Source organism: Thermobia domestica, chromosome 15 (assembly GCF_964235325.1).
Source record: "Thermobia domestica chromosome 15, izTheDome1.hap1.1, whole genome shotgun sequence".
NCBI lineage: Eukaryota > Metazoa > Arthropoda > Insecta > Zygentoma > Lepismatidae > Thermobia > Thermobia domestica.
The window spans coordinates 164,709,855-164,725,949 of record NC_137468.1 but is presented as its reverse complement, the minus strand read 5'-3'; the positions used below and the strand labels follow the sequence as shown (position 1 = coordinate 164,725,949).

At 33.8% G+C, this 16,095-nt stretch overlaps 1 protein-coding gene across 4 annotated transcripts in view; it reads right to left on the bottom strand.

The window, feature by feature from the left end:
• Positions 1-16,095, bottom strand: part of Ptpmeg (protein tyrosine phosphatase Meg) — a 530,463-nt gene that overhangs the window by 12,225 nt on the left and 502,143 nt on the right. For all 4 annotated transcript variants that reach the window (XM_081740356.1, XM_081740357.1, XM_081740358.1 and 1 more), the window contains 3 exons: positions 13,825-13,941; positions 10,613-10,839; positions 4,500-4,784 (listed from right to left, as the gene is read on the bottom strand). In XM_081740356.1, the coding sequence (XP_081596482.1) occupies positions 4,500-4,784; positions 10,613-10,839; positions 13,825-13,941 (629 nt within the window). The remainder of the gene's footprint in view (positions 1-4,499; positions 4,785-10,612; positions 10,840-13,824; positions 13,942-16,095) is intronic.

The following is a 16,095-nucleotide window of genomic DNA, read 5'->3' as shown; positions in this document are numbered from 1 at the left end:
AATTTTGAACGATAAGAAAATTAGAGCTTTTTAAACTTTAATCGTTTCTTAAACAAACTTTGTAGCGTTTCCTAAGTTAATAACATGATTCCAACGTTTATCTCAAAATCCTTGATCAAGATTTAATTCTAAAACCTTTGTCCTAATGAAGTACAATTCATACGTTCTCTATTTGCGATGATGTTTTATGGAGTACTTTTACCTTTTTAATTTTATATCTAGACGCTGCTAAATGTTTAGATGTACCTGAAACTCTTTTGGTCTTTTGAGTTTCTTATGTGTTCTTTAATTGTAATTGCCTCATTTCCTTGGTTATACCTAGATAAATTTGATTACAATTGCACTCCACTAAATACGTGCCTAACGCGCTAAAACTATCCATATAGTAGCTCTTATAATGTGAAGTTCATCAGAGGTTTGAGTGCTACATTACACGCATATTTTCTTGCCACTTTCTTTGATTTATATAAGAGGTTAGGCCACAGAGTAATCGAATTCCATTTGGCATTTCTGTCAACATCCTTGACTGAGCTTGTGTTTTAAGTTTTTGAAAATTTGTAGAGCTTATAATTTCCAGTTTTCCATAGTAGAATTTGAAATTCCATTAAGTAACCGTAAACTGTAGATTAGTTTTAATTGTTGTTCCAAATTTTTTTCTAATGATACTAATCTGTAAGCCTAAAGACAAAAGTTTATCCATACAATTATTTTAATGTTAAATGGGTGCGCTGTATTTTTATGAATAAAAAAGTTCAAGGCTTTTGGTTTCCTAAAAATGGTTGTATGGAATTTGAAGCTTAAGATATATAAAACAATAATCACGCCTGTTGTCCTGTATGGTTGCGAAACATGGTCACTTTCTCTGAAGGAAGAACGTAGACTGAAAGTATTTGAAAACAGGATTCTGAGACGAATATTCGGACCCAAGAGGAACAGGAATGGAGAATGGTGGAAACTTCATAACGAGGAACTACATAATTCATGCCGTTTACCAAACATTTTTAGAGTCATCAGATCTAGGAAGTTCAGGTGGGCAAATCATGTAGCCAGAATGGAAGAAAGCAGGAACGCTTTCAAAGTTTTAAATCGGAAAACGACCATTAGGAAGACCTAGACGCAGATGGGAGGACAATATTAAGATGGATCTCGCAGAAATAAGAATACAAAGTAGAAACTGAATCCAATTGGCTAAGGATAGAAGTCAATGGAGAGGTTTTGTGAACGCTGCATTAAACCTCCGGGTTCCATACACCATAGAGTTAGTTAGTTATAGATTTTTTTTAATGAAAAAATGGCAATATCTAGAAAATTAATTTTGTTATCCTCCTTCACTTCCATACTGAACTTTTTTTTTTTTTGGTGTACATTATTCAATTCCTTTAAAATAGTACTCAAGTTTATATCTTCCCTATATTGAAGTAACATATCATCTACACACCTACAATACTTAATACTTTACATTGAAACTCTTCTGTTTTAAGTATATTTGATTGGTAATGATTTAAGGCAATATTAGCATGTAACTTAGATAGAGGATTTCCCATAACAAGACCTTCCCTTTGGTTATAATATTTTTCTTCAAATTGAAAATAATTTGTTATTAAACCAAGTTCCAGCTTTTAGATTTCATATATTTCCAAATCATTGAATTTGTTTTCACGTAACCAATTGTGAATGCAAGTAATAGCTAGGTTTAATAGTATCGAACCAAACATCTATTGATGTTAATTTCAACTTGTTTGGAGTTTCAAGATCTCCAAGATCTGTTTCAAGTCAATCAAAACATTTGGCAACCTCTAGGCATACCATTGAAAAGATGGAAGTTCTTCATAAAGCATCATCGCAAATAGAAAACGTAACATATAAATCGTACTTTATTAGGACAAAAGTGCCAGAATTAAATCGGTGATCAAGAATCTTTAGCCATATTATTAATTTACGAAACGATAGAATGTTTCCTTAAGAAATTATTAAAATTTTAAAAGAACTAATTTTCTTATCTTTGATTTAAAAAAAAAAAAAAACTTTCAAGAATTTTTCATAATAAAAAGAAATAAAATATCAGTATAGGAATTGAGTACTATGATTCGTAACGAGGCACGGAGAATCGTTATTTTGCGTAAGGGACGATTAACACTTTTTTTTTGGGGGGGGGGATACATTTTTCGCATAAAAACCTGTAAGTACATTTTTATAAAAGTATGTAACAAGTGTCCGAGAATTTTGCAGTGAACATTTAAATATCCATTAATACACGAAAGAAGACAAAAAGGGTAAGAATGTGAATTCACAACTCGATCTACCTTCAATGGTGAATTTTATCTAAGGATGATTCCAGATAAAGAAAGCGATATTATCAGAAAAAATAGCATTCAATCAACGCAAGGTAAGCTTTCGATTATTATCTTACTCTCTATAATAATAATCAGCAGAAATTTCTATACCCAATATTACAAATGGCAGTGTATATATATCTTGTAATGTAAATTTTAATCAAATCAGGAACCACGCCCATTTAGGTAACTTTAACCCTTGTCTTATTTCAGAAGTTTTTTTCTTTCTTTGTCTTATTGATGGCATTTTATCAGCATAGGTATAATGCAATATTACAGTGTTGGTTTAGTTCATATATATCTTGTGATGTAAATTTTAGGGAGAGAGTCTTATTTTACAGATGTTTCCGATTATTTTGTCTTACTCGTTACAGCAGTGATCAGCAACAATTTTCGCATCCAATGTTACAAATTTAGTCTATATTTTATGAAGAAAGTATTTTGAGGATTTGGGAGTTAAAGGTCATCCCGTGATTGGTTAAAGGTTCCTGTTTTTGTAATAAGACAAAGTTAATTTTCTTACTATCGTTCGTGCGATTACTGCAGGTTGCTGAAGATTTTTATAATTTGATGTGAGAAGTTTCGTTCTAGCTTCCGCTCTAAATATAACTGAAAGTGAGAGAGACGTATGCAGAAGAAGACATATAACTGAATTGTGTAATTCTAAAAATGCTACAGGGAACAGGGACTATCGTATACCTTTTGTACTGCTATATTCCAATTACAGCAAAAGATGTAGCTTTCTCTCATTTGCCCAGATTTTTGTCAGATAGAGCTACTCGTTTTCACTTTCCACAGCCTCATATGATGGATAATATAGGGTTGTTTATTATTATTATTATTATTATTATTATTATTATTATTATTATTATTTCAAATGACATCAATAAATTAATGAGAAATACCAGTCACGTAATCATCTTCACAAACTTACTTCTCATTCTTAGCTGGGGACCTGTCCAGGTAGAGATCCAGGGCTGAAATTATCTTCCACCAAACCTCCCCTTAAAATCGGGCCTGGCCAATACAGTAAATATCTGCCAGTAGATTTTATACACAAATATTCATTATTCAAAGCACGCATAGATGGATAACTACTTCGAGAAACAAAACTAAACATTTAAAAATGTCTGAGCGGTTAATCTTATGCTTTGAATAATGAGCATTCATATATAAAATCTGTCAGCAGATACTGACTGGCATAGTTTAGTTCGTTTACCGGCTTATTTTGTGCAGAACATATTGAGAAGTTTCCTTAGAGGACAGACAGTTAAGAAGTACAATGTAATCAAGTAAATATGGCACTTCATTTAAACAATCACCAAATATCAAAGAGAAACAGTGAGATTCTCCAATTTATAATAAAAAAGAAGAAACTGCCTCTAGCATTTGCAGACCAAATATAGCATTAATATTAAAATGCCTATTTCAGTTAGTTTAATTGCAATCTGCTTCTAGTACCACAAGAAAGTTTATACTACTGAGTGACTTATAATTGACGGACATATTCCGTGCCTAAAAACTCGTTATCACAAGAGAACTTCACCGAGATGAAGTGTCTCCCTCCCCCCCCCCCCCGCCGCCCACACACACACACACACACACACTTTCCTCATTGAAGTTTTCTTCTTTAAATTTTAACCATGACCAAGGCTTCGGGCAGAATCAAATGTTAGGTAGTTATAATCTTTCAAAGAAAACAGAACATATTTCTACAAATGGATCGGAGTGATTTGGATAGATGAATTTAAATAATCATGAATTTAAAAAAAGAGAGAAAAAAACTGTAAGACAGTTGAAAAATAAAAGATTCTATTTGAATTATAGAAACAAAATTTACAACGTGATTCGAAGAAAATGTTAATGGAATCTTTGTTGTAGATGTTATGTTTAAGTTTGGTTATTGATTTTTTTACTTGTTTACTACTTTTTAAACACTATACTACTGATGATGTCTGTAAACTGGACAGACGAAATTATTAGAAAAGCTTCGATGTTGAGGATTCTTACAACATTTCGTAGTATTATCTCAAATTAGTTGGCATAAAGAAGCTTAAGCGTCAAGTTACAGACCTTATTCGAAGAACGATCCTAATTATAAATAAAATAATTTTAAAAATCCAAAATACCACGAAATCCTTTTCACAGTGGAGCCTAATTACTTACAGCTGTTTGGATCATCATGGCTCGCTGATCTCTCATCGCTCTCACAATATCCAAAGGATAAACAGGTTCGTTTGCCTCTATGAGGCACATCGCAGTCTCCATTAGAATAAGAACACCCGTTCGCCCGATGCCAGCTGAGCAATGAACCACCGTCGGTTCAACCATCCCGGCTCTTGCCTGACGGACTCTCTGGACGAACTCCAAAAACTGCGACGATTCGGTTGGGACTCCGTGGTCAGGCCATGCCACATACTGCATATGTGTAATGTGCCTTTCCTCTTGCGTCTGGAAAAGTTCAAAAGGAACAGATTAGAAATCGTGCATTTACTGAAGCAGTAGAGTTAATATGTATTGAGGATCCTATAGTATACATTTCTGATAGGATATTCAAAAAGATAATAATTCTTATAATAAATTATAACAGATGCTACTGTACGGTTTCGCTCGTCTCTTTGGTATGAGTTTGTCATCTGCGCTGCTAGATGCGTCACAGTTGATGGAATTCTTCATTCTGGAAAATCCTATAGCTCGTATGAAATACCTCTTAAAATCAATTCCTATGCAAGTTTATTCCACAATTCCAAGACAAACAAATATTTCTGAAATATTTCTTTTAAAAAATCGTTTCAAGATAATTGATGTACTGAACATATGATTCTATTATAAAAGTAACAGTAAATTGTCTTAATTGTAGGAATTTCGTTCTCAAACTTGAGTAGCGCAAGTGTAACATATTGAGTGAACATCATAGCGCTAACATTCACTCACTTCTCGCAGGTGGAAAGTCACATCGAAGAAGACACGAGCGAAGCTTGGAAACAGTATGTGTTATGATTTGTTAAAAAGATATGTTTATCTTTTTGAATAGTACGTTAAGTCATATTATTAGTGTATAATAGAAAATGCTTATTTTCAGGAAATAATAAAAAAAAAGTCTTGTGCATAATCACTGCCTAATTCATGTAAACAATTACTTTAAAAAAATACAGAATTCTTACAAATTCATGTTTATATATTCTAAAAATCACTTTACGGACCAAATTCTCCGAATAATCGCCATCAAAATTATACAATATAATCAGGTAACACTCTACTAAGATCTACTTTCAGTACATACTTCTATACATAATGATTTGCGTATTTTTATACACAATGATTAGCGTAACACGGGAATTAATTATTCTCTTCTTAAAGATATTAAAAATGAAACTGATATATTGAGCTTCAAGACAAAAACCAATAAGATTTTTTTATGTATAATTTACTATAATGTAAAAGGACTGTTTCCTTAATTTATTTCAACGTAGGTATACATACAATTTGTAACTAATACTCGCACGAATTTATCATGTGCAAAAATCTAAACATGTAACTCTGACTTATGTATTATAATCTTGATCTCCAAACGCCAAAACCTCCTGCTTATACGTAGCAAATAAATGTTGATACACACTTATTTAAGGAAATGGTTTGACGAATATTTATAACTAACTAACTAACTAACTAACTAACTAACTAACTCTATGGCCTATGGAACCCGGAGGTTCAGTGCCGCGTTCAGAAAAGCTCTCCACTGACTTCTATCCTTAGCTAATTGGATCCAGTTTCTACTTTGTATTCCTATCTCTGCGAGATCCATCTTAATATTATCCTCCCATCTGCGCCTAGGTCTTCCTAATGGTCGTTTTCCTATGGGTCTACCAGTCAAGACTTTGAAAGCGTTTCTACTTTCTTCCATTCTAGCTACATGACCTGCCCACCTAAGCCTCCTAGACTTGACGACCCTAACAATGTTGGGTAAACCGTATAAACTATGTAGTTCCTCGTTATGAAGCTTCCGCCATTCCCCATTCTCGTTCCTCTTGGGTCCGAATATTCTTCTCAGGATCCTGTTCTCAAATACTTTCAGTCTATGTTCTTCCCTCAGAGTAAGCGACCATGTTTCGCAACCATACAGAACAACAGGCATGATTATAGTTTCATATATTTTAAGCTTCAAATTCCTCGACAGAATTCGCGACGACAAGAGATTTTGAACCGAATAGTAACACGAATTCCCTGCTTTTAGTCGACATTTAATTTCTTCGTGAATATGATTTTCGTCTGTTAATATTGATCCTAAATATTTGAAAGTATCCACTTTATCAAAAGTATTATTTAATATTTTAACGCCTCCACAATTTGCCGTATTACGGTCCCGACGCACTTCCATGTATTTAGTTTTCTCTGCATTTACTTCTAAACCCATGTCCCTGCAAGCGTTTAATAATGTCTCTGCATTTATTTCTACTGTTCTCCTATCATCCCCTATTAAATTTACATCATCAGCATATGCCATAACCTGGTGAATGCCGTTCAACTCTAGGCCCTGGTTGCTATCTTTGATTTTCCAGCACAAAGTTAAATAATAATGGCGACAACGCATCTCCTTGTTTCAGGCCATTTTCGACGTGGAAGCTCGTGGACAAAAATTTTCCTACCAGAACTTTACTTTGGGATTCACTTAAACATATCTTAATTAATCTAATTAGCTTTCTCGGTATTCCAAGCTCTGTAAGAACGTTGTATAATGTTTCTTTCCTAACCGAGTCGTAAGCCTTTCTAAAATCAATAAATAATTGATGTACCGGGGTATTGTATTCCTACTTCTTTTCGAGTATTTGGCGAATGGTAAATATTTGGTCGATAGTTGATCGATTTCGTCTAAATCCGCACTGATAATCTCCAATAATTTCATCTGCGTATGGGGTCAATCTTGCTAACAGAATATTTGAAAGGATTTTATAGGATGTTGACAGAAGAGAAATGCCTCGATAATTATTACAGTCAGTTTTGTCGCCTTTCTTGTGAATTGGAACAATGATTGACTCTTTCCACTCTTGTGGCAATTCTTCCTTGTTCCAGATAAGGAGAATGAGTTTGTGTATCTTGTTCCACAATTTTTCGCCTCCAGCTAAAATTAACTCAGCCGGAATTTCATCTACACCCGGAGATTTGTGTTTCTTTAATTTCTTTATAGCGGCTTCCACTTCTATTCGATTGGGTTCTGGAATATACGGTTCTGCGGTGTGTATCTCCTTTTCTCCACGCACATTAGTTTTTGGCTGCGTGTTCAGCAAATCGTCAAAGAAATCTTTCCATCTATTTAAGAGGCTATCCGTATCAGTGAGAACTGTTCCGTCAGATTTCTTTAATATATAAGCACGAGGTTGATAGCCTTTCTTAAATTCGCTGATCCCCTTATACATGTCCCGAATATTTTTATTTTTACTATTATCTTCAAGTTCCTTAATTTTAGCTATCAAAAAATCCCGTTTCTTTGTTCAAAAAGTTTTGGAAGTTTCCCGTCTGATATCTGCGAAATTTTGTGTAGTTATTTCATTCGGATTTTGTAGCCACCGTAATTTTGCCTGTTTTCTCTTCTCTACTAGTTTAACGCATTCTTGGTCGAACCATGATTTGTTCCTACGTATTTCCGCGTGTCCCAATTTTTCTATTGCTGAACTTTTAATGCTATCTCTAATTTCAATCCAAGTATCCTCAACACTAGTGCACTCCGAGTCTTCTAAAACCGAGAATCTATTCGAAACTTCAATCTGGTATTCCTCTCTTACCTGGCTCTCTTCTAATTTATTTAAATTAAATCTCTCCGTTTTCGGACATTGAGTATTACATTTATTTAACGATAACCTCTCTCGTATTATCGCTGCTACCAGGTAGTGATCAGTGTCACAATCAGCCCCTCTAAACGACCGGACGTCAATTATGCTAGATTGTCTTCTTCTATCTACTAAAACGTGATCAATTTGATTATGTGTTTTTCCGTCTGGTGATGTCCAAGTGTATTTATGAACGTCGCGATGTGAGAATTTTGTACTCTTCACGATTAGGTTTTTGGATGTTGCAAAGTTCACGAGTCTAACACCGTTGTCATTACTTTCCTTATGCAAACTTTCGTTCCCTATAATCGGTTTGAAAATATCCTCTCGTCCTACCTTCGCATTGAAATCCCCTAATAGAATCTTCATATGGTATCGCGGGAGTTGGTCAAATATCCGTTCCACTTCTTCGTAAAAGCTATCTTTTATATCGTCACCCTTATCTTCAGTTGGAGCATGTACATTTAAAACAATAATATCACACCACCGTCTCTTAAGAATAATAAAAGAAAGTCTGTCAGTAACAAATTCAACCCGTTTAATTGCTGGTAATATTCGTTTGTGAACGAAAAACCCTGTTCCTAACTGGTGATTTTTATTTCCATCCCCGTAAAAGAACGTAAAATTTCCGGAATTCTCAGATCCATTTCCTTCCCACCTAACTTCCTGAACTCCTACCAAGTCCATCCTGTATTTCTCTGACTCACTCGTTACAGATTTTAACGCGCCTGCCCTATAAAGACTTCTAATATTCCATGTTCCAAATCTCATGTCCATTTTCTTTTGCTGATGTCGTGCCAAGTTATCAGTCCTTGTCCGAGGCTTTTGTGAATGTTTCTGAACAAGTACCTTTTTTTACAGGATGAGGGTGTTAGCCTTTAGTTAAAAATGTATCAACTTATTGCTTCCAAATGCAGTTTAATTACACTACACTGTTACACCAGTCTGTTAAACTGGTCAGTAACTCTGGAAAACTTACATGGAAGTTTTTTTTTCTTCCTTTCTTCTCAGAATTTCATTTGATACTTTTCCGTGTGCCCAGTTGGGAAATTACCAAGTTTAAACTCTTGTCAATGTAAAACCCTTCTCTCGAACTCTTCGTTAGACTTTTTTTTCTTTCTTTCTTTTTACATGAATACTTAAATCCAGCTACAAAATCGCTGATATTCGTACTTGTTCTAGAAATGTGTACTATTTCCTTTGGACGACTATAAACGTTTAGAGTTCGGCTCTCTGCGAAGCCTATTGATCAAGGCAGTATAAACTGCTGAAACAGTGCAGTGTAATTAAGGTACACTTGGATGCAGGTGTTATATTTTTTTCTAGTTATGTACAATAATACAATTTGTAACCATCTGAATGTTGAAAATAAAGCTAACTTACAAATTAAAGAATAACCTATTTGCAAAGATGGCTCACGTCTAAAAGGTCTAAGCTCTTCCCGTTGGTCTAGCAGCTAGCGTATATGCCTCTGGTGCACATGGTCTTGGGTTCGATTCCCAGTGGAAGAGCATAAAACATTTAATTTCACAATCCTTCACTTTCACTAATCGTTCATCTCCCTCAACCTAAAAGGCGCAACCGAGGGATTAAAACTAAAATTTTTATTTTATTTTCTTTTGTAAAACGTCCAATCCAAAATTTTATTATTTACAGTACGATAACAGTGTAAATAATAAAATAGGCATAGGCTACAGATATTTTATACTAAAAATAAAATGCAAGGAGCAAAACATAATATTAATATGTAAATAAATATCAGTAAGTTTATTTTTTATTATATTTATTCATTTATTTACTTCTTAAATTTAATTTTTTTCCTTGCAACAGCTAATACTTTCAGACATTTACTGCGTCTTCCGGTGACTGAATTCTACGAGAAATACAGTAGATTACCAAAAGAGTTTTCACTAAACATTAAGCATGATTATTCACATATTTGATCTAATAACATATCACAGACTGGATATAGTCATGTAAGCCTCCTTAAGGGTCTTCACTACAGCGAAATTAAACTACCGCTAATTTTAGAGTTTTTCTGTAATATGTTCAAAACAAATAAAAATATCTGAAAAGCAGAAACGTAGTGAACTAGACAATACGATTTTGCATGTGATACCTTTATCACAATTACCTATCTGCTTTTGGTATACCGTTATTTACAGGACCCGCAAACAAAATGCTAAATCTATCTACAATTCCAAATCGAAAGCAGATAGATGAGTTGTAATAACGGTGTCACATGCAAAATTGTATTGTCTAGTTCACTACGTTTCTACTTTTCGAATATTTTTATTTGTTTTGAAGATATTACAGAAAAAACTCTAAAATTAGCGGTAGTTTAATTTGGCTGTAGTGAAGATCCTTAAAAAGAGAAAATGATACCTCCGAAAGATATTTCCATTTTCTCAGAAACAAAAAGTAACAAATCAACTACAAAGTGAACCAACTTACTTCAAGATTTAAAAGGGTGAATTCTCTAAAGGCAAAACTTGGTGTTTCTTCCTCTTTTGTACATGTCAGGCGCAACTGATTCAGTTCTATGGAGTCGTGGATTTGTGGCCAGTATTTGTGACATTTGATACGCCCTCGTTCTACAACAGTTGTTAACATTACCACCAGGGTACTCTGAGCTTCTAAAACCATCTGCCAGAAGTCGATTGTTGTATTGGGTAATGGACCTAGAATATAAAAATAAATAAATAAATAAATAAAATAAAAATAGAATTATGGAAGTCAGCAAACAATAAATTTTCTTTGTACTTTTTTTGTCCAGTATTTAAGAACGATTAAAACGATTATTTCACGATTCCTTTTATTTTCGTAACACCTAATTCTGTACCATGTAAGGACATATATATATGAGCGATGTTTTAAACTTTGCTTACCATTTTCGCATTTTACAAGCTGTTAGAATATAATGTACATATCAAAACGTGATCATAATATATTTGATTAATTCAAATATTCTATTAATTGGCATTTCAGTATGGTGAGTGTTAGATTAGTATTTTCTCAAGAATCTTGACTCACAAGCCAAAGTGAGATGGTAATAAAGCAAATAAATTAGTTTGAAACAACTAGTAGAAAAATAAACTGGAATGAAACTGAATAAGTATTAAAAGAATAGTACGAGACACTGTAGTTACAAATGCAAAAAAGATATCTTTTTTTTTGGCAAAAATAAATAAAAAAGGAAATTTATGCTTTCTCAGCTTTTTATTCAAGCACCACTTTTATTTTTCTGTAGTGAAATCTACAATAAAGAAAATCCGTTTACAACAATCAGTATTTATAAGTCCTACGTTTGATCCGGAGCTAGCTGTATTTGGTTGGTTTTCGGAGTACCATTCTATCGGTTCCAGCAAGTGTAAGTTATGCAACCTTCAATATTATAGATGTCGTTTAGGTTGTCTAATTATCTTTGAAGTGTCTGTAAAATCTAGATCTATATATATATATATATATATATATATATATAGATATATATATATATATATATATATATATATATATATATGTGTGTGTGTGTGTGTTTTACTGGTTGTCTAAATTTAAACTGTCAGGCAACAAAAAAGCAGCATAGACCAAGAGACAAATACAAAACCATATTTGTTTCGGTATAAAATTTCGCATTGCATCTCGTTCTCTGTTCGGGAAACACTATCCTGAGCTTCAAATACTCCATTAGAACCAAATATGAGTTCAGTTTACAAAATTAAAGATTTAAAGCAACTATTTTGTGTCTGATATGAGTTTTGCACGGCAATAAAACTTTATACAGTAGAGTTCCGAAATCTCGGCCTAATGTGGACCGAAAGGTGGCCGAGTTTGTGCAAATGCCGGGTTATCGGGAATGAGGTTAAAAAAGAATAAGTGTGACAGTTTCCTCAGAAAGTACAGTATTGTATATGTATATATTGGTTACTTGAGAATACAACAGAGAATAAATTGTCCAAATACCCTTAAACAACGGAAAAGTACGTACTTTCTGAAGAGAGTATGACGCGAGAAAAAGGAATACGGGAAGAGGGGGGGACACACGTACGCGGGCAATGACCCTGAACGGATCTGCGCTTTTTTTTCCGCTCTGCCAGAGTGTGGCTGAGTTATCCGGACTGCCGGGTCCCGGGTTATCGAGAGCCGAGTTTTAGGGACTCTACTGTATTTACAGAATTCCTTCTTTCTTTACTGTTATAACCTGTCAAAATGTTTGAAGTAAGAAATCTGTGGATAACGTTTTAAACTTTCTCCCTCTCAAATTTTAACGATCTGATTGAGTGTTATATATAAACACTATTTACAATAAGATTCTAGTTTCTCCATAAATTTTAAATGATAATTTTATTCCTCGAATCCTAGTACAATTTTAGAAGAATAATTGTTAATGCTATTAATCTATGAACTACGGGATATTTTGTTTTCGAAATACCCTGTTGCTTGTCTTAATTACGGATATTTCGATTTCGAAATGGTACTACAATAACGTTTGTAACACTTTTTGTTTCATGTGTCCTAGATAAATAGGAGTGAAGAAATGCACTTCTTTGTAAACCCTTACGAAAACACTTTAAGTGTAGTTTAAAAGCAAATAAATTACCTCCGTAGTTTAAAGGTTAAAGAATGTACCTCCGTAGTTTAAAGGTTAAACGTTTTAGTAAAGCATTTTTGTTATTGGACGTCTATTTACCAGCTCTACAATCAATTCATGCGAACTAGAAAAACTACTGTGTTCTCTAACCTCCCCTTTTTCCCTCTTATCGAATGGCCCATTTTCTTTGATTCTTTAATATTTTCAGGATTATTTCTTTAGAATCAGTACTTAAACGTTTTCCCCTGTTATAGCGGAGAAAGAAAAAACGTTGTGTTATCTCTCCATTAAAACTAAAATATTTAAAAATGTCGCACACATTACCCATACAAAAACTGTGGATTTTTTAAAGCATTTTTTTCCAGCCCTTGCATCTTTATCTGTAATAAGTGAGAGTTTTATTACTTAATAACTGGCGCTTTGTAAAGACGCTTAGCTCTCACGTTTTTCGTACTTGCCGTGAGAGAAAACGGTTGTTTATAAATAGATCACGAGAAACCTGAGAAGCCATTCTTTTCTAGGAAGGCAGGTCAGATTTTTCTTTTATGACGTACTAGTAGGATATCCGTTCTTCGCACGGGGACAGTAAATTTCATTTTAGACAAAGTACCAATGGGGCTAAATTTGGATTTAAATGGCATCAAAAGTATCACTGTTCGTCTCAGCTAACTCGGAAACTATGGATTTCGCACTAATATCGGTCATTTTCGATTATTTTTATATATCTTCCCCCTCCTCTCAGTTGCGGGGCTGAATTTGCATTTAAACGGCATCGAAAGTGTCACCGTTTATCTCAGCGACCCCAAAAACTATGGATTCGACACTAATATCAGTCATTTTCGATCATTTTTAAATATTCCTCCTCCTCTCAGAAGTTTCACCGTCAAAGTGAAATGATAAAAAACATTCCAGGCCCTACCTCATCGATGTGAAAACTTTGATCTAGATCGGTCATGTAATGCAAGTGTTATTAAGTTTTATTTATTTAGGTCACATACTGACTTTCATTTTTATATATATATAGATTTTATCGAGTCTGATATATTTATTAAATTATATCTATTTTTGCACTTACCTTGAGTTGCTATATATCTGTTGATAATTCCTGACCCTGGGATTTCCATATTTACATAATTAGCGTTGATATAATCCCCAGTGGGAGAAGCTCTTAGAATGACTCTAGTAACATCATCTGCAGAAAGAATCAATACACTTCTTATTTTTTTACAACTACAGTATTTGATCTAACTAATGAATTACTTTATTATTGTTTTCAAAACTACAGTTAGTGAATACTTAATTCCCGTAACAATTTCACAAGAGAATACTTTTCTAGTTTTCATAAATTTTATCCTTCTAGTACGAGAAGTTGTTTCACCATTTTGGAACAGGAAGTAACAAAATATTCGAATATCAGACCATCCCTACTATACGAACATTATAAACTATTATATATATATATATATATATATATATATATATATATATATATATATATATATATATATATATATAATTTGGATATAGTCTCCCTAATACAACGAAGTCTTGCAAAATAAGACTCACGGTATCTGAGATCTGAAACTTGAAATCGCTCGCAAGAAACACATTCTGTTATGATTGTACTACCAAATTATGAAGTATTTCTGTATTGATCTCTATTCCTTAATTAGTAGATGATTTCAAGTTGAATGAAAAATGTTGGGAAGAGAAATAATGTTCGTGAACATGATTTGATATAAATAATAAATAAATACATATACACAAAGGTGAATGTAAAAAATGTGCTTGAAGAATAACAGATATAGATGTAAAATGTAAATAACTGGTGATGTCTTGTAACAATATTTAAACGGTAAATGATACTATAATATAATGAATATCAATATAAATTAACCTTTCTATATTCGCCAGGGATTTGAATAAAATTGTAGAATCTCACGTTGGCGGCTCTGGTGACCCCCCCCCCCCCCTAATTCTCACAGAGTCATGATTGATTCATCGTTGGAAAGCTTATGACACGAATTCCAACGAGGTAGCATTTGTGCAATTACCGCCTTACCCGTAGAAGAAACAAAATTTTTTCAGGAAATATGAAAATTTAAAAACAAATGGGGTTCCTGGCAACCCTTGCAGTCACTTTACGCTGACAAAGTGAAGCTAATATGTAGGCAACACACTTGTGACAATAATATTTAAAAAATGGTTGCCATTGCTGCAATACAAAGCGAAAAAAAATCAGAATGAAATTTATATAAAAACGCCCTGTATATCATTTTAGGAGGGCTGTTTCAGACTTTTCTGTACCGCAGCAATAAATATTTAAAAGTCTTAATTTATCAAACAATTTAGGAGAATAGAGAATTATACTTCTAGACCAATTCAGTGAAAAGATATCTTGTCTTATATGGAATCATCCTGAAAATAAATGTATGAGTTTTATGTCCCATGTTTATGCCGGCTAGGCTAAAGGAGACGGTGATGATGAGAAATGAATGAAATAGTGGAATGCAGAAAGTGGGAGGAAACGGGAGAATCCCGAGGAAACCTACGCACATGGCGTTTGTCCACCACAGTTCATTTGGCGGGGGCTGGGATTGAACCTGGGACCTTACGCACCAGAGGTGAACCCTCTACCACTGAGCCACCGCGGTCCCTTGAAAATAAATGTAATTTACGTCATAAAACTGAGACTAAAAAATTGGCCAACTTTGCCCCCACCCTCTTCTTCCATATAAGCAACAAGTACACATACAGGGTAGGGGTATTACCATGTAGTGGCCTACTTCACTGCTTCACATATCAATTTATAGAGTGTACCCCATAAAAACTGATAAAAAAAAAAGAAGCAACAAACACGAACTTTCCCCTTTCCCCTCCAACGTGGTACCCCTCACATACATAAAATGCATATCACCGGAAAGCTTCATCCTTTAGGAATTCAAATTATCCTCCTAGTCTTATTAGGAGCTCAGCTATTGCGGTTTAAAGTCTTAACGCATGTGTTACGTCAATGGGCGTTTAAACGTTAAATAACAAAGCATGAATAATAGTAAATAATGAATGTGAAGGAATTATCGGTGAATGAAACATAAGATTTATTTATTAGTATATAAAATAAATATTTATTAATGACAACAGCTTTCTATGGTACCCTAGCTTACGAGTTGATAAATATTGCACAACTGTAGATCACCCGTGTCATCTCAATCTTCTTATAATACAAAGTATTTATTTTAAGGAAGGCTATACGAGAATCTAAATTTTAGAAGGCCAACTCAACAAAAAAATCATACCATCTATAAAACGAACAAAAAGTCTCTACTGTGATCTTGATCGGGTCCCT